This window comes from Macrobrachium nipponense, chromosome 39, assembly GCF_015104395.2.
Source record: "Macrobrachium nipponense isolate FS-2020 chromosome 39, ASM1510439v2, whole genome shotgun sequence".
In the NCBI taxonomy this organism is placed as follows: Eukaryota; Metazoa; Arthropoda; class Malacostraca; order Decapoda; family Palaemonidae; genus Macrobrachium; species Macrobrachium nipponense.
The window spans coordinates 17,626,899-17,654,847 of NC_061099.1; the positions used below are offsets into that span (position 1 = coordinate 17,626,899).

At 41.5% G+C, this 27,949-nt stretch overlaps 1 protein-coding gene across 5 annotated transcripts in view; it reads left to right on the forward strand.

Moving 5' to 3' along the window:
- The window catches only part of LOC135210161 (uncharacterized), a 112,351-nt gene that overhangs the window by 16,053 nt on the left and 68,349 nt on the right, over positions 1-27,949 (forward strand). For all 5 annotated transcript variants that reach the window (XM_064242986.1, XM_064242985.1, XM_064242989.1 and 2 more), the window contains 4 exons: positions 7,735-7,870; positions 9,119-9,195; positions 9,613-9,757; positions 18,167-18,269. In XM_064242986.1, coding sequence (XP_064099056.1) covers positions 7,735-7,870; positions 9,119-9,195; positions 9,613-9,757; positions 18,167-18,269 — 461 coding nt within the window. The remainder of the gene's footprint in view (positions 1-7,734; positions 7,871-9,118; positions 9,196-9,612; positions 9,758-18,166; positions 18,270-27,949) is intronic.

The window sequence follows — 27,949 nt, forward strand, 5'->3', positions numbered from 1 at the left end:
CTTATTGAGGAGTGAATTGGTTTGTTGTGTTTATCTTGCTTGATCCCAGCCTTGGAATTTTACAGCTTACATTTTCATACATGTTCTTTGTGGAAGGATGGATTTTTGTTGTGAACATCAGAACAGAGCTGTGTGACCATCGCTGTCCTTCTTGGTCTCTCCTCCCATGATCTTCGGATTGCTGAAGAAAGGGTTCTGTTGGGAGTCTTCTCTTGGAGGTTATCCTTCTGGATTGTAGAGAATTCTTCACTGACCTTCAGCAAGATTTGAAATGGTTTTTCAGATTAGTTCCTTCTTGTTTAGCTGGTCTGCAGGCTGTTATATCTTCTTCCCCTTGATGATAACTAAAGATTAGGAGAGGATCTCAGTGGAAGGGTGGAGAAGCAGTGGTCTAACTAAGGTGAGGGCAGGTTTGGTCCGGGCAGCGCTGTCTTGTAGTTGGGGGAAGCCCCACTCTTTCAGATTTCATTAGCTCCAAGATGTGGATAACAAATTCTGCTTTTTGAAACCTTCAAAAATTCTGGATGCCAAGTCTATTTATGACCTGGGCAGTGAACCTGATGACACCAACAAGGGCGAGTTCAAGGTGGAATGAAGGCGGCTTCAAGAATTCATCAATACATCACAAAAGCAGGCCGAAGTTGTTAAAGGAGGACCACTTAAGCTTCTGCAGTTTGTTCAATAGTTCAACCTTGATATTTATGTTCCAAATATTGTTATAATGTTGAGATTGTTCTTAATTGTTGGAATAAGTATTGCTAGTTGTGAGAGAAGCTTCTCCAAGTTAAAACTATCCAGATCAACTATGTGTCAGCTCAGATTGTCAAACCTCATGATATTGCCGATAGAGCTTGAATTACTAATCAGTGGCATGGTTGGAATGGTCTTTGCTTGCCACTTCGGTGGCCATGAGTTCGATTCTCGGGCATTCCATTGAGGGGTGAGAGATGTGTATTTTTGGTGATAGCAGTTCACTCTCGACGTGGTTCGGAAGTTACGTAAAGCCCTTGGTCTCGTTGCTGAATAACCACTGGTTCCATGTAACGTAAAAACGCAATACAAACAAAGAAACAAACAAACTAATCAGTTGGTGATGTTATTATTGAATGTGGTTCTAACAAAGCTTGAAGGGTTCCATTAAAAATCTGCTGTGTTCTTTTTGTTTTAGCTTTTTGAAATAAAATCAATGATTGAGATGTTAAGGCTTAAAATGTGCCTTTAATTTTTACAATTTTGGTACATTTTAGCAGGGGAATGGAGTGGTACTGTCAGACTCCACCTCTGGCACCTTATTATTATTATTAATAGGGGTTAGTTTTTCCAGACCTCTGAGTCTCAAGTAGACTCTTCTCGGGCTGGTTCTCAGGGATCAATCCTGAGAAAAAAAAAAAAAAATTTAGACTTTATTAGAGAAACCTGTCTTATTTAAAAAAATTTATGATTTTATTAATTGAAAAATCCCTGCTTTCAGCAAGAATACTTTTCATTTCCGAACTCCGCAGATAAATAGATCTTTGCTGGGTCCAATTTGGGCACTCAACAAGCAAATGCTGTACTGTCATGGGTGTTTGACATCTGTTACATTTCACTGGGTCAGCATGTGGTGTTGACATCAAGTGACCATGTGAGAATATTGTGTGTCCTATACGGAGCCTTGCTAGGATCACCTCTTTTGATCTTTCCTCCTGTGAGGATGTCCTCCATGCATGTACTTCAGTTTTTATGTTTTTAAGTTTATTTGTTGTTGGCACCGAGGCCCATTCTCCTTTCCAATCCTGGTAAATCAATGTTTTAACAGATTTTACCCAGTCTGACACTGGGGCATGTGAAATTGTTGGAGGGATAGTGCAGGCTAATTTGGCAGCAGAGTCTGCATATTCATTTCCTTTTATTCCCACGTGTGCTGGGATCCAACATATTTCCATTGATATTCCTGATTGGAGGAGTTGATGAATTTTTATTTGAATTTCCTGTACTATTTGGTTTCCTGGTTTATACTGTCTTATTGCATCTATAGCGCTACGTGAGTCACTGAAAATAACAGAGACACTTGCTTTTGCCTCAGATATCATATCTAGAGCCATCTGTATGGCTGTGACTTCAGCAGTAAATACTGATGATATTTAAGGTAGGCTTTTTTTAATTAACATTTTGTTCATGACACTTACCTGCCAGATATATATATAGCTGTATTCTCTGACGACCGACAGAATTTCAAAACTCCCGGCAAACGCAGTGGTTGGCTAGGTGGTTAGTACCCATTCCCGCCGCTGGGAGGCGGGAGATTACCGGCGGAACCATTCCCATTTTCTATTCAGATTTTCTTCTGTCGCCGCGGTCGGTAAACATCTGTTTACAGACCTCCGCTTAGGATTTCGAAAACTTCATTTGTCACTTGAGTATTTCTTTGATTGTCTTTTGGTTTCGGACATGGCTTAGTGATTTGGCATACGCTATTGTGGTTTGGATTTTGATTTTGGCTTTGATTTTTCTTAGAATTGAGATGTCTGGATCTAGTTCTACTAGTTTCAGGGTGTGTGGTGTAGAAGAATGTAAGGTGAGGCTACCAAAAGCCTCGGTAGATCCTCACACAGTGTGTGTGAATTGTAGAGGGCATGTTTGCTTGTTGGATGATAGGTGCAAAGAATGTGAAGTGTTAACTGATGTCGAATGGAAGGTGTATGAATCTTACATTCGTAGACTTGAGCGTGACAGAATTAGGAGGTCTTCCTCCAGGAGTGCTTCTGTTAAAAGTCAAAGTAAGGTTGCTCAATCTAACATAAATGTAGAACATGTTACGCATAACCCTATAATTTCTCCTTCAGATAAGGAAGTGATTGTTACAGAAGGGAATGCCCTTTCTACCATTTTAGAATCGATTCGGAACCTTGAATCGAAAATGAAAGTGCTACAATCTAATGTGCAAAAGTGTAGTGATAATGTTAGTGCCCCTAGTGAAGTGGAGGGGGCGTCAGATCGGTCCTATAATGCCTCCAGGTTGAGACCTCTGTCAGACTCCCAGAACACAGGGAATGGACATGTCGAAGGCCGAAGGAGGGTTACAGGAATTAAACACGGTCTGGCGACCCTTCGGCAGATCCATGAAGACGCATCCCAGGCTGCCAAAGATCGCGCGCAAGCTCGAACTTTGAAGGAATGCTTCTCTCCGAGACGTCCTCACCTCACCGTGGGTGGGAATCTCGGAAGACCTCTCCGACTGAGAGTGGTAAGGAAGACGTAAGGTGTCGCACAAGCGGCCATCGTCTTTCTCGCCTCTTAGGAAAGTCTTACGAAGAGTACGCAGCCTCTCCAAGTGAGAGTGGTAAGGAAGACGTAAGACGTCGCACTGGCGGCCATCGTCTTTCTCGCCCTCTTAGGAAAGGTCTTACGGAAGAGTACGCAGCCTCTCCAAGTGAGAGTGGTAAGGAAGACGTAAGACGTCGCACTGGCGGCCATCGTCTTTCTCGCCCTCTTAGGAAAGGTATGATGGAAGAGGACGCTTCATCGGGAGATCGAGAGCGGTCCTCCGCCTCGATTTACGCTTCGGTCTTCTCCGGAAGACTTCGAAGACAGTATCCCGCACAAGAGATTTAGGGCGCTTTCTGAGCGTCCTGATTCGAGTCCGGAGAGAAGGAAGAAGGCGTCCCCTCGCCCATCTTCTTCTCAAAGGTTCATTCCATCATATGGTTCTTCACCATCAAAAAAAGACTCTCGAAGCGATTCGTCAACAGTTGGATACGTTTTTCGCCAAGAAAGAGGAAAGATCACGTAGTCGTAAAAAAGATCTTTGGCTACCCGTCAAGAAATCTAGACGTTCTCCTGCGGCTTCTCTTCGTTCTTCGTCTGACCCGTCGCCTTCTAGACCTCATCGACTCAATCAGGAACGCGCAAGCAGTCCTGCTGAGAGAGTCTCTAGAAGTATTGGCGGTAAAGAAAAAGACAATAGGTGCCGCACAGGCGGCCGCCGTCGTCTTTTCCCAGAGTCGAAGAACGTTCAGAAGGATCGCTCAGAAATAAAATTGGGAGGAATTGATCTTGACTTACAGGAAGAGAATATTCAACAAAACAAACGCTTTGCTAACCAGGACGCTCGTAAGGACGCTTCTCGGGACGCTCGGGGTCGGAAACGTCGGCTGGAGAGACTTCAGACGCACGATATTAGTTCAGAAGAAGGATATGAAGATGAATATGAGGACGTTTTTGAGGACGCGAGGCGTAGTGCTAGTAAGGACGCTCGTCGTCCTTCATATCAGTACGCGTTCCAGGACGCAAATGAGGACGCTTTCCAGGACGCAAATGAGGATGCTTTCCAGGACGCAAATGAGGACGCTTTCCAGGACGTAAATGAGGACGCTTTGAGGGCGCTAGGCGTCCGATGCATAAAGTCACCCTGAGAGAAAAGAACAGGTCGCTAGTCAGAAGGTTAAGCGCCATATGCTTCAAGGTAGTAGGAACTACAATATCAGTGCTCGTCAAGAGAAATTGTATGACGTCAGTTTGGAAAATTCGGAGAGAAAGTCAAGGTTAGGAGAACATAGCAGACTCTCCTCTTCAAAATTGATTTCAACACAAACCTACGGTTCGAAAGGGAGGTGAAACTTTGGTTTCTTCTCGTTCAATGCAGAATAAGGCTATGTCTCCATTAGAAAATAAATCGTCAAGCGAGGCTGTTTCGGAAGAGGAGGAGGATCCTACAACCTCATCCTCTGTGGATTATAAGACTTTGACTCGTCTTTTAAAAGATTTGTTTCCCGAGAAGTTCCTGAGCTCCAGTTCCTCTCTCTCCACCTTCGCAACTAACCTCTTCGAAGGCAAGGAAGACTCCAAATTTTGTCAAAATGGCCACCTCGCTCTCGACTAAAAGGGCTTTTAAAAGAATCCATGATTGGATGGAATCCAAAAAGACAAAGGGCAAGACTTCTTTTGCACTTCCACCCCCCACAAGGCTTAGTGGAAGATCGGGGAAGTGGTACGAGACAGAAGAGGAAGCAGGTTTGAGAATCCCCGCTTCCGCACAAGGGATTTCGCCAACTTAGTGGAAGCTCCTAGAAGATCTTACCTGGCATCAGCGAAAGTTTCGTGGACAATGTCGGAGATAGATCACCATCTCAAAGGCCTTTATAAAACTTTGGAAGTTTTTAACTTTCTAGATTGGTGTTTGGGCGTCTTGGATGTTCAGTCTAGAAGCCCAGATTCCATCTCATTGGAGGACTTAGCGAATATTTTGTCATGCATGGACAGAGCAGTAAGAGATGGCTCCGACGAACTGGCATCACATTTTGCGTCGGGAGTCCTGAAGAAACGCGCACTCTTCTGTAGCTTCACAGCTAAGTCAGTGTCGCCAGCGCAAAAAGCAGAATTGTTGTTCGCTCCCTTTTCTGCTCATCTTTTTCCACAATCGATGGTAAAGGATTTATCAGTAAATCTCCAAGAACGAGCGACGCAGGACTTATTGTCTCGGTCTTCGAAACGTCCTGCTGATCAGATGTCTTCAAGAACCACGCAAGCTTCTAGGAAGAATTATAAGCCCTTTCGTGGAAGAGGCCGCTTCAAGAGCTGCTGCTCGAGGGAGGAGTTTCCCTAGGGGCAGAGCCCCCTCAAAAACCAGGGGAAAGAAATGACTTTTCGGCCCTCCAGACACCAGTCGGGGCGAGACTCGCTCTATTCGCCGAAGCATGGAGGATAAGAGGGCGAACTCTTGGTCACTCGAAGTGATCGAGAAAGGTTACAAAATCCCGTTTCTATCGAAACCACCATTAAGCATAGAACCAATAGACCTTTCGCCCTCTTATCAGGATTCAAAGCAACAGATATTATTAGACCTTTTGGATCAGATGTTGGAAAGAGAGCAGTAGAAAGAGTCGTGTCACGGAACTCTCCAGGCTTCTACAACAGGCTTTTCCTTGTTCCGAAGCACTCGGGAGGATGGAGACCTGTCCTAGACGTAAGCAGGTGAATCTTTTTGTAAGGAAAATAAAATTCAAGATGGAAACTGCACAGTCTGTTTTAGCTTCCCTGAGACCAGGAGATTGGATGGTGTCCTTGGATCTCCAAGATGCCTATTTCCATGTTCCGATATATCCTCGGTCCAGGAAGTTCCTCAGATTCGTTTTGAAGGACAGGTCTTCAATTCAGAGCTCTCTGTTTCGGGCTGAGTACAGCCCCTATGATATTCACGCTTCTGATGCGAAATGTAGCAAGATGGCTCCATCTCAAAGATAAGAGTCTCACTCTATTTAGACGATTGGCTGATCCGGTCCACGTCAAAGGAACAGTGTCTGGAGGACCTACATACGACATTACAGCTGACGAAGGACCTGGGCCTTCTGGTCAACTTCGAGAAGTCCCATCTGATTCCCACACAGTCCATCGTCTATCTGGGGATTCAGATGGATTCAGTGGCTTTTCAAGCATTTCCATCCATAGAACGTCAGCTAAAATGCTTAGAGAAAGTATCGGTCTTCTTAGAGAAGGAAATATGCTCGGCAAGGGAATGGATGAGTCTGCTGGGGACCATTTCCTCGCTGGAGAAATTTGTTTCTCTGGGAAGGCTGCACCTCAGACAGCTTCAGTTTTTCCTAGCAGACAACTGGAAGAACAAGAAAGACCTAGACGAGATTTTGAGAATCCCTCAATCGATCAAAGAGCATTTGAAGTGGTGGTCCGATCCCGTCAAGCTATCGGAAGGGATGTCCCTCAAAGTTCTGAGCCCAGACCTAGTGTTGTTCTCAGACGCGTCCATGACTAGAACTATCCAGCTATACAGGTCACTACCTTGCTGGAAATTCTAGTTAAGCAGAAGCAGGCTTGGGTGACAGTAATCACGAAGTCAGCTATGCTAACAGGTAGGGAACCAAGATGTCAATCATCTGCATGTGAAATGTTTCCAAAATCCTTCTATTCTGTCCCTTCCCACCTCCAATGGTGGGATTCAGCTATATATATATCTGGCAGGTAAGTGTCATGAACAAAATGATATTGTCATGATACAATAAAGTTTGTTCATACTTACCTGACAGATATATATAATCAAGTATCCACCCACCTCCCCTCAGGGGACAGTGGTAAAGAAAATCTGAATAGAAAATGGGAATGGTTCCCGGTATCGGGCCTCCCAGCGGCGGGGAATGGGTACTAACCACCTAGCCGACCACTGCGTTTGCCGGGAGTTTTGAAATTCTGTCGGTCGTCAGAGAATACAGCTATATATATATCTGTCAGGTAAGTATGAACAAACTTTATTGTATCATGACAATATCATATTTTTCGAATATGCAGATGCTCCTACTCCAACATTATTTTTGGAGCCGTCTGTATATAACCTCTGGCACCATTTACGCTATTTACTCCACTGTGAAGAAGTGCAATATACTTTCTTCCACTCTGTCCCTCACCTCTTTTCTTTCTTTTGGCTAATACCAAGTGTATGATTCTGCACAATTAGCTAATACTAAGTGTATGATTCTGCACAAGGTATTGTTGGCTATCCAGACTTTGTTTCCTATTAAAGTATGCAGCATAGTCTTTTAAATTTGTCTCCAAAATATAGAAGTTAAAGTTTTTGTTACACTTTAAGAATTAGTTTTAACTTTATGTACAAAACAAAGAAATAAAAGTTTTTGGTACACTTTTAGAACTTAATTTGAAATTTATGTCCAGAACATAGAAATAAAATTTTTTTATTAGACTAAGATTTTTATACTAATGATTTTCATGTTTATCTGTTACTTTTAGCTACAACAACAGATGCTCTCCGAGATCAGTTCATCAAACCAGCCTCAAGTAACTGTCACTCCAATCGTTAAAAGAGAGCCAAATGGGCGGAAACGTAGATCATCGTCAAAATTTGAATCAAGTGTTTCTGAGGAAGGTAAGTGGCATTTCTGGAGAAGTTGCTTCTGCCTTCTAATCTTTTGTCCTTTGGAGGGATTATGATTAATCTATGGTTATCTCTCATATTGCACCAAATGTAGATTTAATTCCTTAGTGATTTAACCTCCAAAACTAATGTATAGTGATTAGCTAGGTTAGATGCTTAATTCTGTTTGTTTTTAGTAACACACTGAAATTGAGACTCCTTTTAGTAACACACTGAAATTGAGACTGTTTTTAGTAACACACTGAAATTGAGACGTATGTGCAGACAAATGCAAACCCAAGTTTTATAGTTTCCTTAACTTTTAACATGATTAAACAAACTACATATAGTTGAAATTTAATGCTTATGTACAGTAGATTCCTTTCTTCCAACTTTGTGTCCTACCCCTCTAACTGTTACTCCTTAGTGCAACTGGAATTTTCTCCCAGTTCCACTGTTTGCACATGGTACTTCATCTCATTTATTTTCTGGAACATGTTATCCAACCACTTCAACTCTCCCTTTTCACCGTGTATGGCTGGGAGTGTTCCAGTACTTGGTATTATAATAGTCCAAATGCCATAACTCAATCAATACATCTAAAGAGCTGCATCCACACCCATCTGTTATCACACAGTACCGTTTGCTTTGGAACAATGAAAACAACTGCATTTGACCACATTGCATACAAAAGCTTTGGAGAATTAGTACAAATTACTGTTGCAGTGGACAATAAGAATGAAAGTGGAATACCAGTAGTAACTTATAGTGTAAAACTGGCAATCAAAACAAGGTGAAATGCAATAACAAATTATTCTGAATTACTGTATTTGGTCATTAAAGTATGGCTTTGTATGTTATTTTTTTTTATCTCACTTTTTCTCAATTATGTTTTTTTGTTAAGGTGTTAAACAATCCAGCAAAATGTATGAAATTTGACTTAGGCACATACATCTGGTTTAAATAACAGTGAGGTTTCCTTTTGAATTTTGCACAAGATGATTGCTTACAGGAAGGAGTGTTTTTAAGTTGTCCTACCTTTTGCATCTTGTAATTACATGCAGTTGCAAGTTCTTTCTGGTTGGCTGTGCAGGAAGTGTAAGAAATTAGCCAATCTCTAGATTTATGAGAAATAATTTGGTTATAATTTTTCATATTAAAATTTCAGGTACCTTATTTGACACAGTTCTGTAGATTATTTTCCTGTTGGCTGGCTTCCTTTTTAGTTAATAAAGTTGTTGTTTTACTTAAATCTTTCAGATAACAGCAAAAATGGAGAGGTGCAGTCCAAACGTAAGCGAACAGCTTTCAGCGAAAAACAGTATGAAATCTTAGAGGTATGGATACAGTCAGCTTCACAGGACTTTTTTTTTTCTGTCAAATAGACTAATTTTGGTCAAGATGTAACACTTTTCAGCCTTTAAATATGGGCTTTATATTGTATATTGTACTTTATATTGTAGTTATTGTGAATCCATTTGTTATAAAAATCTGTCATGTGCAGCTCTTTATTCTAAGTGCATATGCTGAACTTTTATACTAATATAAATTTTCAGTCACAAATGTATTGTAATTATTGATCTTAGTGAAAATATAGAAACAGTTGCTTTTAATTGCATAGAATCAGTTGCTTTCAACAAGTAGTGATTGGTTTTGCCCAGCCTGTAAGGGTCAGGAACAATATCTCTTGTTGCATTATTTTTGTGGAAAGTTTATGCATTGCAAGATTTTATTGGTACTGTAACTATTTTCAGACTACTTTTCAACATAACAACTTTCCTGAACCCATAGACCAACATTGCATTGCTCTACGCATCAAAACACCATATCGAAGCATCAAGATGTGGTTCCAGAACAGAAGAGCAAGCATCAGGAAGCGCATGATGCCAAAGGAGAAGGGTAAGTTGCTGATTTGCTTAGGTCATTGTGCACCAGGTGCTCTTACAGTAGGTGCTAAGTTCGTCAAAGTGGTAGGGACAGAGATTAGTATAACCATACAGTTCTAGATCAGAAGTACAATACATAAAAAATGTATATATTGGTGAATCGACTTTCTGATGCAACAGTGAGTCTCTTATGTAACCAAAAGTAGGTTAAGTGATTTTTGAGACCCGTGAGAGTTCAGTATTCAAAAGGTGACTATTGTAGTATGAGGTACTGATCTAGCCTGTTTACTGAGTTTTTACCTTTTGACTAATGGGATTTACCTCCTCATTAAAATGTCACCTCCTGGGACTTACCTCCTTAGTCATAATTGTTTTGGTCCTAGTTAGGCAGCTAGTATAGATATTGCGTTTCTCTTGTCATTGTAAGGAGCACTTGTGTATATTCTAGGGATGCATTGCATCATTTGATTTCCAACTTACTGGACAACTTTTGGGGCGTAGATCTTCAGTAACCATGAAAATGCTGCATAGCAAGGATCTCTGTCTCAGTGATGAAGTTCAGTGGCTTTTATTTTGAAATGATGATGATAGCATAGATACAGACAATTGTACCTTAGATGATTTTATGACTTCGGGGTCTATTGAGGATGATCGTGAATTAAAAGAAATGACAAAGACGGAAGAAAAGTTGCTAAGCACTAACAGGGGTGTAAACAAGTGTTGAAACCATGATGCAATTTATGAGTGAAAGAGCATTACAAATTTATTTGGTGAAAATCAATGCTTTGAGACTTACGGGTGATAACAAAGTCACATTTTATACAGAATTCATTTCAGTGTTGATTTCTTTTGTGAGGTTTTCCAATATGACATTTTTGCTGCACAGGTACAAAAACCAACAAAAGTGCCAAGGTTTTTCTCCACAAGAATTTAATGAAATCAGATTCACGTTAGAAACGGTGGTTTTCATACAATCAACTTACCTGTCAGATATATACATAGCTAAGACTCCGTCGTCCCCGACAGAAATTCAAATTTCGCGCCACTCGCTACAGGTAGGTCAGGTGATCTACCGGCCTGCCCTGGGCGGCAGGACTAGGAACCATTCCCGTTTTCTACTCATATATTTTCTGTCGCCGGTGGTATCAACATCGTTGCTGCCACCTCCTGACTGGAATTCGCTTTTCTAGACAATTGATCATCTTTTTGTGGACTTTTGGTGACGTACCTGGATCGTTGTTTTGGCATTCGCTACTGTGGACTGGATTTGGACTTGCTTTTGATTTTTCTTCAAGAATGTCTGATTCAAGTGGTTGTGTGAGAGTGTGTGTGAATGTAGGCTGCAAGGTGAGGATACCGAAAGCTTCGGTTGATCCTCACACTGTATGTCGCAAATGTAGAGGTTTTGATTGTTCTATTTCTAACACCTGTCATGAGTGTGAGAGGTTGAATGTTGAGGAATGGAAGACTCTAACTTCTTACTTGAAGAAGTTAGAAAGGGATAGAGTCAGAAGGGCTGCATCTAAGATTGCGGGTAGTAGTACAAGGCCTATTGAGCCTTTGGATGATTCTAACTCTTCTCTTAACTATGCATTTGATTCTAATTCTGTATCAGGGCCCTCACTGGCTTTACATTCAGATTCGGCCTCGGAAATTGCTGAACTGAAAGCTACTCTTCACAGGATGAAATCCAAAATGAGTGTCCCCAGTGTTGTGGAGGGGGCGTCTGACCGTCTCTGCGACGCTCCCAGGCCTAGACCTCTTCCAAGCTCCCAAGCCCAGAGGAGAAGGAAAGTCGAAAGCCGTACGGAGGTTGTGGAGAATTCCCCCCGGTCAGGCGTCCCTTCAGCAGGCTCTGTAAATAGACAGACTGCTCAGGACCGCTATAGGAAAAGCGTCCTCAGAGAGTGCTTCTCTTCGTCCGCTTCTCCCTCTCCTAAACGAGGGTGGAAGGATTCGGACTTGTCCAGGCCCCTCCCCTGAAAAGGCACTGGAAAGATCCTGTGTTGGATTCTAGCCCCGAACGCTTTTCGGAAGAAAAGCGCCTCCTTCGATCAAGAAGGCTAAGAGGGTTTGACGTCCCATGGTTTGGACAAAACTCCTTCGAGGTCTCCCTCTCCCGTTCAAGAAGACGCCGGAGAGGCTTCCAAGAGGATCATTTTGGCTGTGCAAGAGCAGTTATCCGCCTTGGTAGGAGTCCTTTCGAAGGATCCCCCTCGTAAGAAAGACGTGAGACTTCCTGTCAAGAAGACTCGTCTTCCTTCTCCCGCCAGGAGTGAGGCTCCTGTGGGACGTGAGGCGTTTGATATACACTCGGATAGAGACTCTTTGGACGATTTTGAATCGCCAGACAAGCGCGAGGCGCCAGTCAAGCGCGAGGTTTCCTACAGACGAGAAGCGTCTTATAGGATTAAAGCGCCAGACAAGCGAGAAACGCTTTACAGGCGCGAGGATTATGTTTCCAGACGGGTATATAAGCGTCTGCCAGACCAGCAGCTTCAGCCGAGCGCGAGGAAACAGCCAGGCGCGAGGATTCAGCCAGGCGCGAGGCGCCAGACAAGCATCATCCATACAAGGATTTGGCACCAGAAAGGCGCGAGGCGCCAGCCAGGCGCGAGGCGTCAGTCAGGCGCGAGAGTTTAGAGAGGCGCGAGGCATCAGTCAGGCGCGAGGCGCCAGCCAAGCGCGAGGAGTCAGCCAGGCGCGAGGCGCCAGCCAGGCGCGAGGCGCCAGCCAAGCGCGAGGAGCCAGCCAAGCAGAGGAGCGCTATACACTCTCTTAGCCCCTCTCCTATTAGGAGTTTGTCTCCCATAGAGAGAGTTTTTGGGCAGGAAGACCCTGAACGGGAAGTGACTTCTCCTTCTGATCCGATATTGGAAGAGGACTCAGAGGACTCAGAGGACGAGACTCACGGCAGAGAAGGGCTGTCTAACTACAAAGTTTTGACAGCTCTCCTCCTCCAGGAATACGGAGATGCATTGATCCCTGCCGCTCCTCCTTCGCCTCGTTCACTTTTTTCATGCTCTAAAATGCCGAAGTCGTCGGCTTTCTTGAAGATGAGACCGACGATTTCTATGAAGAGAGCTCTTCAGTCGCTGGATAGCTGGATGCTAACCAAGAAGGAGCTAGTCAGGACGGTGTTTTGCATGCCTCTCGCTAGACTTACGGGCAAGAGAGGTATTTGGTACCAGACTGGGGAGAATATGGGACTCACTCTCCCAGCTTCGGCTGAAGCTGACTTTTCCAGTCTGGTAGATGCATCCAGGAGACATAGCCTTCATACTGCGAAGATTACTTGGGGTCTTTCAGAGTTGGATCATCTCCTCAAGGGACTTTTTCACATTTTAGAAGTCTTCAACTTCCTAGATTGGTCCCTTGGGGTGATGTCCAAGAAGGCTCATGCCTCTGAAGGACTAGATCCGGACGTACTCCTTGCAATTTTGTCCTGTATTGACAAGGCGGTACAGGATGGCTCAGGAGAAGTTTCTTCCTTATTTGGAGCAGGTCTCTTGAAGAAGAGATCTGTTTAGCGCTTTCTTGACGAAAGCAGTATCCCATTCGCAAAGGGCAGCCTTGTTATTCCGCTCCCAGGTCTGACTTTCTGTTCCCTTCGCAGTTGGTGAGGGACATTTCCCGTTCTCTGACGGAGAAAGCAACACAGGATCTTCTCCTGCAATCTTCCAGGAAGAAGAGACCAGTGATGGTGGGAGACAAGAAAGGTGTGTCTACGCCTGTTCGGCCCTTTCGAGGAGGCCCTCCCGCTAGAGTTACCGCTAAAAGAAAAACGACCGAGAAGAGAGGTAGAGCCTCTTTCCGTCCCTTTAAAAGGGGAAAGTGAAGTGGCGCTCTCCAAACACCAGTAGGTGCCAGGTTTTTTTCTCCGGGGATTTGCGGAAGCCTGGACTCTCATAGATACAGACGCTTGGTCTATGTCTGTTCTACTACAGAAGGGATACCTCATTCCTTTCCTGGACAATCCTCCCCTGACGTCAACTCCGCGGGAATTGTCCGCCAATTACAAGGACCCTGTGTTGAAAGATACTCTTCAACAAATGGTGGATCAGATGTGGGACAAGAGAGCTATAGAGCTAGTGCTGGATCAAAGCTCCCCAGGGTTTTACAATCGTCTTTTCTTGGTTGCGAAAGCCTCGGGGGGCTGGAGACCAGTTCTGGATGTCAGCGCTCTGAACAAGTTTGTTCAGAAACAGAAGTTCTCCATGGAGACCTCTGCATCAGTCCTTGCGGCTCTTCGCCAGGATTGGATGGTGTCTCTGGATCTCCAGGACGCCTATTTTCACGTCCCGATCCATCCTTCGTCGAAGAAGTACCTCCGTTTCATGACGGGGGGAAGGATCTTCCAATTCAGAGCCTTGTGTTTCGGCCTGTTTCTACGGCGCCTCAGGTTTTTCATTTTCACGAGCCTTATGAAAAATGTGGCGAGATGGCTTCACCTGAAAGGAATCAGTATATCTCTGTACCTAGACGACTGGCTCATCAGAGCAAAGTCAGAGAAACAGTGTTTGGAGGACCTGACTGTGACACTAAACCTGATAAAGACCTTAGGATTACTCGTGAACCTCGAGAAGTCCCAACTGATCCCCAGCCAGAACTTGGTCTATCTGGGGATTCGGATGGATTCTCGGGGTTTTCGAGTATTTCCTTCTCAAGAGAGACTAACGAGAGGTTTAGAAAAAGTCTCTCTCTTCCTAAGGAAGGAACGTACTTCGGCGAGGGAATGGTTGAGCCTATTAGGGACTCTTTCCTCGCTCGAACAGTTCTTTCCTCTAGGAAGACTTCATCTCCGTCCGCTTCAGTTCTTCCTCAGAAGATCGTGGAACATGAAGACAGGGCTTCTCTTGGACAGTTTTCCCATTCCAGTTCTGATGAAACGCCATTTAGAATGGTGGTTACTCCCACTGAAGGAAAACAAGGGTACTTCCCTAGAAACACAGAACCCAAACCTTGTATTGTTTTCCGACGCGTCGGAAAAAGGTTGGGAGCAACCTTGGAAAGAGAGAGGTGTCAGGCACTTGGAATGCTCTTCAAGTGTCCTGGCACATAAACTGCAAAGAGCTGTTTGCCGTACACCTAGCCCTAAAGAGCTTCGAACCTTTAGTGAGGAACAAAATAGTACAAGTGAATGCGGACAATACAACCGCCCTTGCATACATTCGGAAGCAAGGAGGTACTCACTCGTATGCCCGTTTACGAGCTCGCAAGAGACCTGCTGTTGTGGACATCGCAAAGGAACATCTCTCTGTTGACGAGGTTTGTTCAGGGAGTAAGGAACGTGAGACCAGACAGGCTGAGCAGGAGGAACCAGGTCCTTCATACCGAATGGACCCTCCACGCAGACGTTTGCCGGAATCTCTGGTCTCTTTGGGGGACTCCTCATGTCGACCTATTTGCCACGTTCCTCTCGAAAAGACTGGAAGTCTTCTGTTCAGTAGTAGAAGACCCCAGAGCTCTAACAGTAGACGCCTTCCTGCTAGATTGGTCTCATGTAGACGTTTACGCATTTCCCCCATTCAAGATTCTGGGGCAAGTGCTCAGGAAGTTTGTGACTTCAAAGGGGACAAAAATGACCCTGATAGCCCCCTTTTGGCCAGCTCAAGAGTGGTTCCCAAGTGCTGGAGTGGATGGTAGACTTCCCCAGATCCCTTCCACAAAGGAAGGATCTTCTCAGACAACCACACTTCGAGAGGTTTCATCAAAACCTCCCCGCTCTCGCTCTGACTGCCTTTCGACTATCGAAAGACTTGTCAGAGCGAGAGGCTTTTCTAGCAAAGCAGCAAGCTCGATCACTAGAGCCCGCCCGGAGAAACTTCCACTATCCGTGTTTACCAATCGAAGTGGGAAGTTTTTAGAAGGTGGTGTAAGTCGAAGAAGTTGTCCTCCTCCAGTACCTCTGTAACAGAAATCGCTGATTTTCTGTTATTTTTGAGAGAAGAATCGCGTCTCTCCGTAGCCACGATAAAGGGCTATAGGAGTATGCTATCGGCCGTCTTTAGGAATAGAGGCCTAGATTTGGGAAACGATAAAGATCTACATGATCTGATTAGATCTTTTGAGACCAAGAAGTCTAAGATTACTTCTCCCCCTAACTGGAATCTAGACGTGGTGCTTAAGTTCTTGTCATCAGCGAGATTTGAACCCCTGCATTTGGCCTCGTTTCGTGACATAACGAGAAAATGTTTATTTCTTTTGTCACTGGCGACGGCGAAAAGAGTTAGTGAGCTGCACGCCCTTAGTGACAAAGTGGGTTTCAATCTAGATTCAGCCATCTGTTCCTTCAAGGAATTATTCTTGGCGAAGAATGAAAATCCTTCGAATCCCTGGCCGAGAAACTTCGAAGTAAAAGGCTTATCGGGTCTCGTCGGCAGGGAACCGGAGAGGTCTCTTTGCCCAGTAAGGGCGTTAAAGTTTTACTTACAGAAAAAGAAACAGTTGGGAGGTTCTAGACAAGGTCTTTGGTGCTCGGTGAAGGATCCATCAAGACCTATGTCTAAGAATGCTTTAGCCTTTTTTGTCAGGAACGTAATTACGGACGCTCATAAGGCTTGCACGGATGATTCTTTCAAACTCCTGAGAGTAAGAGCTCATGAAGTGAGAGCAGTGGCTACGTCTCTCTCTTTTCAGAGAAATATGTCACTTAAGAATATCTTGGAAGCGACATATTGGAGATGTAATTCTGTGTTTGCTTCTCACTATTTGAAGGACGTTCGTGTGACCTATGAAAAATGTTTTTCTTTAGGTCCTTTTGTGTCTGCGGGCACAATCCTGGGTACAGGAGCTAACAACAATCCTTAATTATTACTACTTAAGTCTAATAGATATGTTCTAGACTTTCTGCTGAACAAGTGCAGATGCCGCACAGGCGGCCAGTCACTTCCGTTCAGTAAGGAACTCTTGTGATATCTTTTATTAGATGAGTATCATAAATTTTTTTTTGGAAAATTATTGTGTGCGTGTGCAATTTGGTTTGAGTTACGGTTGTTGCGAAGAGTTTGGGGATAACTCTGAGCAATTTTTAATACTAACATGGTGGTTAGGATCAGGTGGTCGGGATTGGTTGTGTGCTCCTTAATAAGGTGTGTTGTCATATAAGTGGATCAGCACCCATTGACAAAGTCCTTTCAGGCTCTGCCGAGTAAGTGGATAAGACCCCTTCGGCAGTCCCACAAGAATTCTTGGCCATAGATCACATATCTCGCTAAAGTTTCTTGAGGTGATGCAGACTACGGGGCAAACACCCACGAAGTCTACCACCTATCAGGTAGGAACCAAGGTTTTTATTTATACCTACAACATATGTTGTTTACCTGTCTATTCCAGAAGTAGCTGTCTCTTACCCTCCACCGAAGGGTGCCAATCAGCTATGTATATATCTGACAGGTAAGTTGATTGTATGAAAATGATATTGTTATAATACAATAAAGTTTCATACATACTTACCTGGCAGATATATACGATTAGGGCCCACCCAGCCTCCCCGCAAGGAGACAGGTGGAAGAGAAAATATATGAGTAGAAAACAGGAATGGTTCCTAGTCCTGCCGCCCAGGGCAGGCCGGTAGATCACCTGACCTACCTGTAGCGAGTGGCGCGAAATTTGAATTTCTGTCGGGGACGACGGAGTCTTAGCTATGTATATATCTGCCAGGTAAGTATGTATGAAACTTTATTGTATTATAACAATATCATTTCTAATAACCATAAACGAAATGAAAAGTTTTAATGCCTTGAAGCTGCTTCTGAAAATCATTCATAAGCCCACCATAAACAACAGAGAGAGTGGACATGATGTTGAGATATCAATCAGGAGAACTAGATCTGAAGAAGAGCAATGATTTTGTTATCTCTAGAAATAAAAAGTAAAAATGCACTGAAGATTCCACTTTGGCAGAGTCAAGTTTTCTATTCATCATTTACTCAACGCCACCAAAAATAGATCTATCTTTTTGTGGTCTCAGTATGTATAATGCTGTATGAGTCGCAGCCCATGAAATTTTAACCACGACCTGGTGGTGGCCTGGTCTTTGTTGTTGCTAGACGCACAATTATGGCAATATTTAACCTTAGATAAAATAAAAACTACTAAGGCTAAAGGACTGCAATGCCGTATGTTCGATGACTGGAGGGTGGATGATCAGCATACCAATTTGCAGTCCTCTAGCCTCAGCAGTTTTTAAGATCTGAGGGATGTCAGAAAAAGTGCGGACGGATACACAAAGCTGTCACAGTAGTTTTCTTTTCATAAAACTAAAAAGCTTCATGAATCATGTACTACAAAATTCTTCATTAATTCATTGAATGGAATCTGTACAATAATGACTCATAGGCATTCTTTTGATTAATTTGTCTCTCCTGAAATACTGGTACTATATTGCTTTCCTCAAAGTTTATGATCAACATTTTTGCAGGTACAGAGGAAGATACTTCAGAAAAGAAACCTGCCAAGAATAACTGTGATCCTGATACCAGATGGTATTGTTCAGTGTGCCCTTCTACTTTTATCTCTAAAAAGTAAGTCTATTCTCATTTTGTAATTGAGTACTATCCTTTATGCCCGTCATTTTAAAACACTTTTCATACAAAAGCAACATCTCATTAGCTGCATAATATGGTATGCCTTTTCATTTTGGTATTACTGTTAATCTGACACTATTTTTATCACCTATTGAAATAGTTATACCAGGCCACGTAGGTAAAGTTTTGGGCTCTTTGTGCTGATGTGAAGGAATTTTTCTTATATGAGTTATAAGAATTATGTGAGGGCAGTGGAAGAGGAAAGCCTTCATGCTTTGTTAGGGGACAGGTTTGGAAGAGGATAGCGTATATAGCAGATTTTATTATTACAGTAATATATATTTTTGTGTAAGTAACTTACCCAGTAATTACATAGCTATGGTTTTTTTATGTATGGCAGCTTAAATTCAAATTTTGCAGTTAGCTCTTTGATTCCTCAGTGTAGGTATCAGTGCTGCCCCCTAACTGCAATATTAAGAATAACTTTGCTAATCACCTCATTCTGTTTTCTGTCATGTTCAACAAAACATCGAGTGCTTACATCATCTTGTTCATATTTTCTAGTTACGTACATCATCGGATTTCGGTAGTATTACACAACCACCGGAACACATATTTCATAGCCTTTGAGCAGGTTGAATCATGAGTTTTTTTTCAGATGATTTCAACATGCTGGCTACTTGCAGTCACTGGCAATAGTTTTTTCTTTTAAAGTGATTCTCGAATGTTACACCCTTCCTTTTGGCCAAACCTTAAGTATTTATGATTTGCTTACCGGGCTTAGGCTATGTGGGCAAGTCGCTGGTTAATAATTGACTTAAAAGTAGTTATTGAATATAATGCCATTCCTTTATGCCTAAACTTTTATCATTCAGGATTTGTTTACCAGACATAGGCTATGCCCAGCCACTGGTAAATGATCGACTTAAAAGTAATTCTTGAATGTAACGACATTACATTGGTAAAAAAAACTTAACCACTCATGATTTATTTACCAGGTATATGTTATTCATAAGCCACTGGTAAATAATTACCTTATTTCTCAAATGTTACAGCATCCCTTTAGGCCAAAACTTTTGCATTTATGATTTTGCTTACCAGGCTTAGACTACATGCAAGTTGCCGGTTAATAATTGCCTTAAAAGTAATTCTTGAATGTTGCATCATTCCATTAGGCCAAACTTTGCCTTTAGGATATGTTTGCCGCCCATAGGCTATTTGCAAGCTGCTGGTAATAATTACCTTAAAGTCATTCGTGAATGTTAAGACATTCTTTTAGGCCAAACGTTTGCAATTAGGCTAAAATATTTTTGTTTTCACCGAGTCTGGGATACTCATCACTTTTCTTTGCAGAGAACTGAAAAGTGTGGGATTTGAAACATAGTAAGAAGAGAATGGTGTTAACGTTTGGCAGCTGTGGGCCTTAGGCAGATATGTTCTTGTCAGAGAAGGCTCCCATGGCCTCAGCATACGGAGGTTTTTTCCTGGTGTCACACAATCATGAACGTTCCGCATCTTAGCTCACCTCCACCTCACTTGGTGGTATGGACTGGAGCACAGGCCACTCGAGTCCACTAATGGGCTGATGATCGGTTACTGGATTCGTTTATGCTTTGAATTCCTGAAAATTCTAGTATGTAATGATTTCATTTTGAGTAGTAATTGGTTATTTGTGAATGATATTTGTTTTTTCCTTTTATCACTAATTAGAGAATAAAAGCATGTTGTTCTACATTATTAGTGTCTAATTTGCTTTGGTAACTTAATGCAAAAACTACTTTTTTATATAAATTTATCTTTAATCTTAAAAGGTACATACACGTACATTTAATTTTAAAAGGTACATACACATACATTTATGTTACGTATCTTTCAATACATACATGTCTGAAAATATGAAATGCTAATGTTACTCATACATTTTACACATGTTGTAATGCCTAGATGCCAGAATTTCTTATAAAGATATATAAAGTAGTTAGTAATCGATTGCTGTTCAATTATTTTTCGTGAAAGTAATCAGTAACCGAGATTACTAAAAATCAGTGAGGTGCCTGCCACCTCTGCCTCATGCTTCCTGCCTCCCATGCCCAGCTCATAGCATGCAGCACCCAGCACAAGCTCATTTCCACCTGGTGCAAGTTCTCTCCTACTACTAGCCCTCCTATCTTATTCATTTGCTCCTGCACCTGGCTCCCTCGCTTCTTTCCCATGCCTTTGCCAGCCTTTTATTTCAGTTATCACCCATTTAACCTCCTAACAGTGAAGTGTTGTGTGGTGGAGGAGGTGGCTACTTGCCCTTCGATGCTCCAAGACAAAGGTCTTTGTCCTGCTCCCCTTCATCAGGAAGAAGACTACCTATTTTGGTAGGAATGGAGTCAAAGGGGCCAAAACCTTGGAGATTCAGGTTCTTCAAGAGGCTACTCCATTCCATTTAAGGAAAGACACCCCCCCCTCCTCCGCCCTTTCCAAGTCACCCATCACCTTGACGGCTTAGGTCAGAGAGGATTTTTGGCTGCTCCTTGTGTTAACCAGCTTCTGAGCTCCTAGCTCACCCGGCACTCGGCTCCACTGGTGCCAGCTCTTGCTCCGAGTGTCCACCAGTTCCTAAACTCCTAGCTCACCTGGTGCCCATTTCCTCTGGCACCAACTCATTTGCATAGTGTCCACCAGCTCCCAAGTCTATAGCTTGCTGGGTGCCTAGCTTATCTGGCACCAGTTACAGTCTGGCTATAGCTCTAGCTACAAGCACTCAGTAGTGCTCCCCAGTTCAGAAGTGGTACGTGTTGAGAGCTCTCTGTTCAGTTGGAGTTTTTCAAGTATTCCCTGAGCTGAACAGGAATCAGAGGATCATCCATAACCTAGGGAGTTGTTATGGCAAGAACCCATTTCTTCCTCTGTCTAAACACGTTGTCTTCTACCTCCTTAGTTTTCAGATGCTATACAGTGGTCCCCCTGTATTCGCGGGAGATGTGTACCAGACCTCCTCGTGAATAGTTGGAACCCCTATAAAAATGCTTAAAACCTCCTATGTATTTTGTTAGTTAAAACTCAAGAAAAACAGACAGTTAAAACTCAAGAAAAACCCACTAAAAATTTTGATACCTGGTTTTTTAATAGTTTTATCACAAAAAGTGCATTTTATGATGAAATTTTTAGCAAAAACCAGGAATTTGGGGATATTTCTCAGAAAAATACTGTCGAATAGGCAAATTTTCCGCCGATAATGCGGGGAAACGTTCCCAAGAGAAATCCGCGAATACGGGGGATCCACTGTATGCTCTTTACGTCCATTTTATTATTAACTTACCAGAAGTGTAAGCGATCTTTGCTTCTTACTTTTTGTATGAAACCTTCAACAGTGTCAAAATTAGCATGGCATCGTGGAAGGAAGCACAGGATGTTCTCCTACTATCTCACCTTTTCAGCAAGGTGCTGATTTTGGAGAGCCAGGGGGTACAATGTACCTGGAGCATTCACCACTCTCAGTGAATGGGTCATGACTTTATATAATTCAGTGTAGGTGTCAGTGTTTACTGGTGGTTATTATTTTGGTGCAGCACCCAGGGCAAGGGCAGGCACCTATCATGCTTTGCTAGCCATTGGAGCACTTCCCTCCCAGTAAAGTTCCCCTTAAGTAGGAGGCAACCCTTGTCCATACCACCATGCCACTATGAGTTAAGACGAGCACCAACAAGAGGCAGTATCAGTCTGCAGCGGCTCTCTTAACTGATAGGAGACGACAAGTATTGTTTTCAATGTTAGCAACCTTTTTATTTCAAGTTTATTACATGACATAATGTTTTGAAGTAGAATATGTACATGATCCCACCTCCTTTCAATTTGGAGTCAGCTATGTAATTACTGAGTAAATCAATACAAAAATTAGATTTCATAATAAATTAAAGTTTTTTTATATACTTAACCAGTAATTACATGATCAGAGCCCTCCCTCCTCCTGCTGATGTACATTATGCATAAAACAGAATGAGGTGATTAGCTAAGTTGTTTGGAATATTGCCATTAGGGGGTGGTACTGTGTGCCTACACTGAGTGATCAAAGCACTACCCACGAAATTGTAATTTAGGCTGCTGTACTTGGAAAACTAAAGCTATGTAATTACTGGGTATGTAAATACAAAACTTTATTTTATTATGAAAATTTCATTTTAACCGTACCACAAGGTAACATCCTTAATTCTCATAGAACTGGTTTAAAAGCTTTGTATACAAAGAATTATATTAGGTTTTCCTTAACCTTTTGCAGTTCCTTAAGAATTTAATGACTGAATAAACTGAAAATGTTGAATAACCCTCAGTATACATTGGAAGTTGGTTAGCCACTAAAGATATGTTTGACTTAACATTTTGTTCAGTATTGTGTGTTCAAGGATTGGTTTGTGTGGGTCATTCATCAAGTACCCAAGGAGATCAGTTAACTCTTTCATATCCGCTTAGTTTTGAGCACTGTGTCCCCAGATATCCGAGGTATCTGGGAGCGCTCGACAGTGCGAAAAAATAATTATATCGAAAATTCAGCGAAAATATAAATTTTATGCCAACAACGTTCATTTTCTGTCCTATTTTTCTAAATGTTAGTATTTTATGGTGGAATAGTCAGAATAAGAGTCCCAGCCCTCTAAATACAAAAAAATGTGTGTTATTTAACAAAAAGCAAAAAATCTTTACTTATTTTTATATTTTCGTTTGTAACCCAAAAACTATGAAAGTCAAGAGAGTGAATTATTTTTTTTTTGAGAAAGCCAATAAAATTCTCTAAATATTGACATATAAATCAATGGAAAACAAATAAGCCCAGCCGGGAAAAAAATTGATAGAAAAGAGAGCGCAGTACAGGGATTTGAGCATGCACAGTACAGAAACTACTTTGCTGGGGTATTGATACCCGAGATACACGGTCCAAGGTATGATCTAGCCTATGGAAATCGCTACTTGTCCGAAAATAAAAAAAAAAATGCCCCTACCATACGCACGAAAAATTAGGTAAATTTAACCTACCGCTACGTCAGTTGGATAGATAGGGGGTAGAGTATTTTTACGTACTATTACGTCAGTTGGACATGAAAGGGTTAATGGGATGTAGAGATCAGGTGACTGACAGGAACAGGTACATTTGATTTAGTCATAGTGATTGCAGGTTTGGCTATTACAGAGGCAAAAAGACAGGTAACAAGGGTAAAGAAGAGTTGGGAGGAATTGAATATGAATTTAAACACAGGGAAGATGGAAAAATCTGTGGAACAGGCAAAAGATGAAAATGAAGAAATTGTCCAGTAAAGATATGGTTTGACCCATAGGAAATTGCAATATTAATGAAACATGGTTTTTTGGTTCCCTTATGTAACAGAAACAACATATTAAAAATCTAATTTAATATAATTGGTGGAACAGTTTTGAAGAGGGAGCAAAAATATTACGTCAAATCTCAAAGGTAAAACCATGAATTTAGATATCTTTGGCAGTTTCCATGGTATTTTAACAAATTTTTCTTGTATTCCTGTGTTTTGGGGTTGCTCTTTCCAATAAACTAGAACACTGCTCCTTATACTATATTTTAGCATTATATGCCTCCATTAAATTACCATGAAAGACAAAATATAGAATATCAAATGTTTATTCTGCATAAATAAACACAAACTACCAAGACTTTTGATACAATTATTATAGTCTCTCATCACTTGTGTCAAATAAAATCTAATCTGTGTCAGATTCTTCATCCTGTTCTTCTCCTAATGTATTTAAACAGTTTTCCTTGCATTGTGAGCACGACATGGTGCAGGGAAGGCCTTGATGACAGCACTTGCATCTTAATTGCTACAGTTAGTCTTACACTGACATCTGATAAGTTCGAGAAGAAATTTGGGAGCAATGTCATTTTCAGACTGAATTGGGACAAGTCCTCCATCACAAACCTTCCAACCCCAATCCTCGGGATTCAGGGAGTTGCCCTTCCATTCTTGAACCTGGTGGTATGCTCTGGGTTGTGAAACTTTGCAGCTTTTGGTGTTGGTGGGAGCTTCTGAAGGTGAACAGAGGCCTCACTTTGTTCGACAAGTGTAAAAATATTGCATAACCTAAGAGCATTCAAAGCATCATTGTCTTTTCCCTTGAAGACGCAAACCAAAGTTTTTTCGCCAGGTTGTACAACAGCATCTTTTGTAGCATTTTAGTTGTAGACCTCTGCTTCCTCTCGGAAATTTAAATCCTTCTTCATCAATGTCAGTACAACACCTTTGCCAATCCCAAATATCCTTGAAGTAGTGTTATGCTATCTCCAAGACACTGCCTAGCCTTTCTCACATCCAAGTACTTGTGACAACTTGATGATGATGCTTTTGGTTCTGGCATGAAGTACAGATTAGCATCTTTTGGATGGTAGCAAAGAAGTACGATCAAGTATGTATCATCCCCAACAACTACAGTAGGAACCTTTTGTGATGTAGCAACAGCTGTTTGGACAATCAACAGATCTGCATCTCCTTGTGCATTATGAACTTCGACTCCATCTGCCTGTAGTTTTCCAGTTAGGAGGTTGATGAATTGCTGCTTGTTTTTTTTTATAAGAACTCTTGCTTCACTTCATGGACCATCCCCCTGGTCAAAGTTACCTTTCTTCCAGGTCGGCAATTCCTTTTTCTGTGTGCTTGATCTTTGGTTGATAGAATGTTGCTGTTTCCGTCAAATACAACTATTGCAAATGAGCTATATTTGTCCATAATGTAGTCAGAGTACTTCTGTGCAATAGCGTTTTGCCAGTATGCCAAGGTATTCTCTGTAGCAAGGCACCTCCATTTAGAACAAATACATAGTCCTTGGGGCCATCCACGGCAGTCTCAAAATCCCATATTGGTTTAGCCAACTGTGGCTTGTTTGCAGCTAGAAGTACATTTGTTGTTTCAAACAGTGCGGGTGGATATCCACAAAGTTCATACTCTATGTAGAGCCTCAGGTAGTTGTTCAGCTTGTGTTCCTGCAATCATCAACCTTTGAAAGAGTAACTGAGGATCTATCTTAATAGTTTCCTCATTGCTTCGCTTGAAAAATGATTTTGAATCCATGAGAACTGCCAGAGATATCTTCTTGAAGGGAAATCCAATAACCTTTTCTCCTTTCATCTTCTTAAGAACAATATGACCTATTTCTATTGCATTGTCAACATTTGCGGATATATTGGCTGTAACACCATTAACTATGTTAACTAGTCCTTCACGTCCTAAGAATGGGCTCTTCAGTTCTAGTGGGCTCAGAATCTCCAACGTGTCAGACACATCCCTTTTGAGATGTGTGTGTTGTAGGTCTTTGTGTTGCTCACTTGTCTCATAATTCCCTTTTGTCAGTTGCTGCATTGCAAGATTGACTTCAGATGTAACATAATTTGACATCACCCACACTACGTGCTGAACCTCACTCATTCCTCGTCCTTGATCGATTACAAGATCAGGTGGAGTCCAACCCTGAATTCTTCAGATCTGCAGACAACTTGGAGGCCATCTTCAATGAAACGTTAATGAATTTCTAGGGGATATTTCATCAAACAATCCATTTTCTGCAGGTACACATTCAAGGATTTGACATACAGGTTATGACAGAAGTGAGAAATGGCATCATTTTTCTCATTGTAACAAGATGAAGCAACTAATTTCCTGTTCTTTCAGTTGTAATAGATTCCAGACAAGATCCACCATCTCCATATATTGTAACCACTGCTATGCAGTTTGGTCACCCTTCAGTTCTAATTTTTCCTTTTGTAGGCGTTCAGCTATCAATTTTAGACACTTGGACTCCTCCAGCTCCACTGCAGCTGCAGCTCCTGATACAGCACTGTCATACAACTCCAGTGCCTCCAGTACTTTTGGCATTTCAGAACTGAACTATCACCAGACCAACTTGATAGTTTTATGTGAAAAGATTTGGATGTTAGTAGTGTGTTAAGGGCTCCGTCAACTATGAAATATCCTCAAACAGCATGTGCAACCACTTTACCATTCGACATCTTTGGTATTGCATTTTCAGCATAACTAGCTCAAACAATTCTTAAAGGCTTGATCCTGACATCCGATGCCCTATTGAGCTAAGAAAGCTCATGAGGATATGAAAACTGCCAAGTCGAAGAACAACTAACTTAAGTTGACTCCCTTCAGTTTGTGAGTGCTTAGAAATAATATACAGCAGAAATGTAAACGTCATTTTGGGGTACGAGACCCCTAAATTAGGCATAAGGAGAATTGATAGCATTTTAAAACCTGTTTTTCATCTGAAAGGCAAGGTTAGATAACATAGGATTTGCTTTCTGTTGCATCTCAGCTCGAAAATGCGTGGAACTAAACGAGATTCCAATGTATATTTAACAAAACAATAATGTAAATTCAATAGGAAAATCACATAAAACAGATCAACCCAGCAACTTACATTGACACACACTCAGAACAACCACGTGGCGTTCAACAGGATGTATCGAAGAACTGTGGCGTTGCCAGACTATGACAAGGTTTGGACAATGCAAGGTTGCCAAACTATAATGTCCAAACTTTAAAAAATTGAAGGATTTCTGTAAACAGATTCTTGGAAAACCATGTTCCACCAAAACTAAAGGATTAGATTTTTAATATGTTGTACAGATAACCATAGCACAAAAAAAAATCATGTTTAGTTAATATTGCAATTTTCCCTGGGTTCACCCCTTTTTGACACTAGATTTACTGGGCTAAAATATAAGTTGATAAGAAAGATACTTGAACTATTGAACAATTACACTACTATTATGATAGTTTATGCTAGGCATTTTAGGTTGCATATAGTTTTGGCTAGGCTACCATTTTAGGTTTGATGCAGTTGTCAGATTAGTCTGTTAAGGGGAGTATTGATACCATAAGGTCATTATAAAGTAAGTGCTTATAGCCACCATATGATTGAAGAGATTTGCTTTGAATTTTTACCTCTTATTCTTGAACTGATAATGAAATTTTTCAAAGAGAAAAAGTCCGAAATTCAACTTCTAAGTTAATTTTTTTTGCATTTGAAAAAATCCTATCACTTTGAAAATCATACAACAAATAAAAAAAACACACCCAAAAGTCTGTTTTTCTGTTTGCAAATCAAGACATATGTAGTTACACTATACAAAAGGTTAATTGAATTGGTTTCAGTCTTCTTGGAACTTAATTTTGAGAAAAGAAAAGAAAAAAATTTCTGCTTATTTTGTAATAAGCAAAACTATGCCAGTTACAAGGCTGAGTTTTGCACTAGAACTATTTTGTTATACTATAAGAAACATGTCCTGAAATTTACAATATAATCACATGACTACAAATGCGCTGTCTTGTTTTATGTGTTGCCTAAAATACGCAAGAAAAAATTATTGGTTATTTTGTGATATGCAGCCAAAAGATCTTTAGGAGAAATTTTTATTACTAAACTCTTGACATTAATATTACTGAAAACAACATTTATCTTAAAAAGCTTTAAAATTCTAGGAATATCTATAAACCTTTCATCATAGGGTAATTTTAGAATGTTATGCTTACTAAATTCCAGTTTGTCATTAGTTAAATAAAATGATTTTCTAGCTCTTTTCCATGCCATACCTACAAAAGTCCTTGGGTATTTTAGTTTCAATGCAATATCGTAAATAGTTTTAATCTCCGCGTCAATAAACA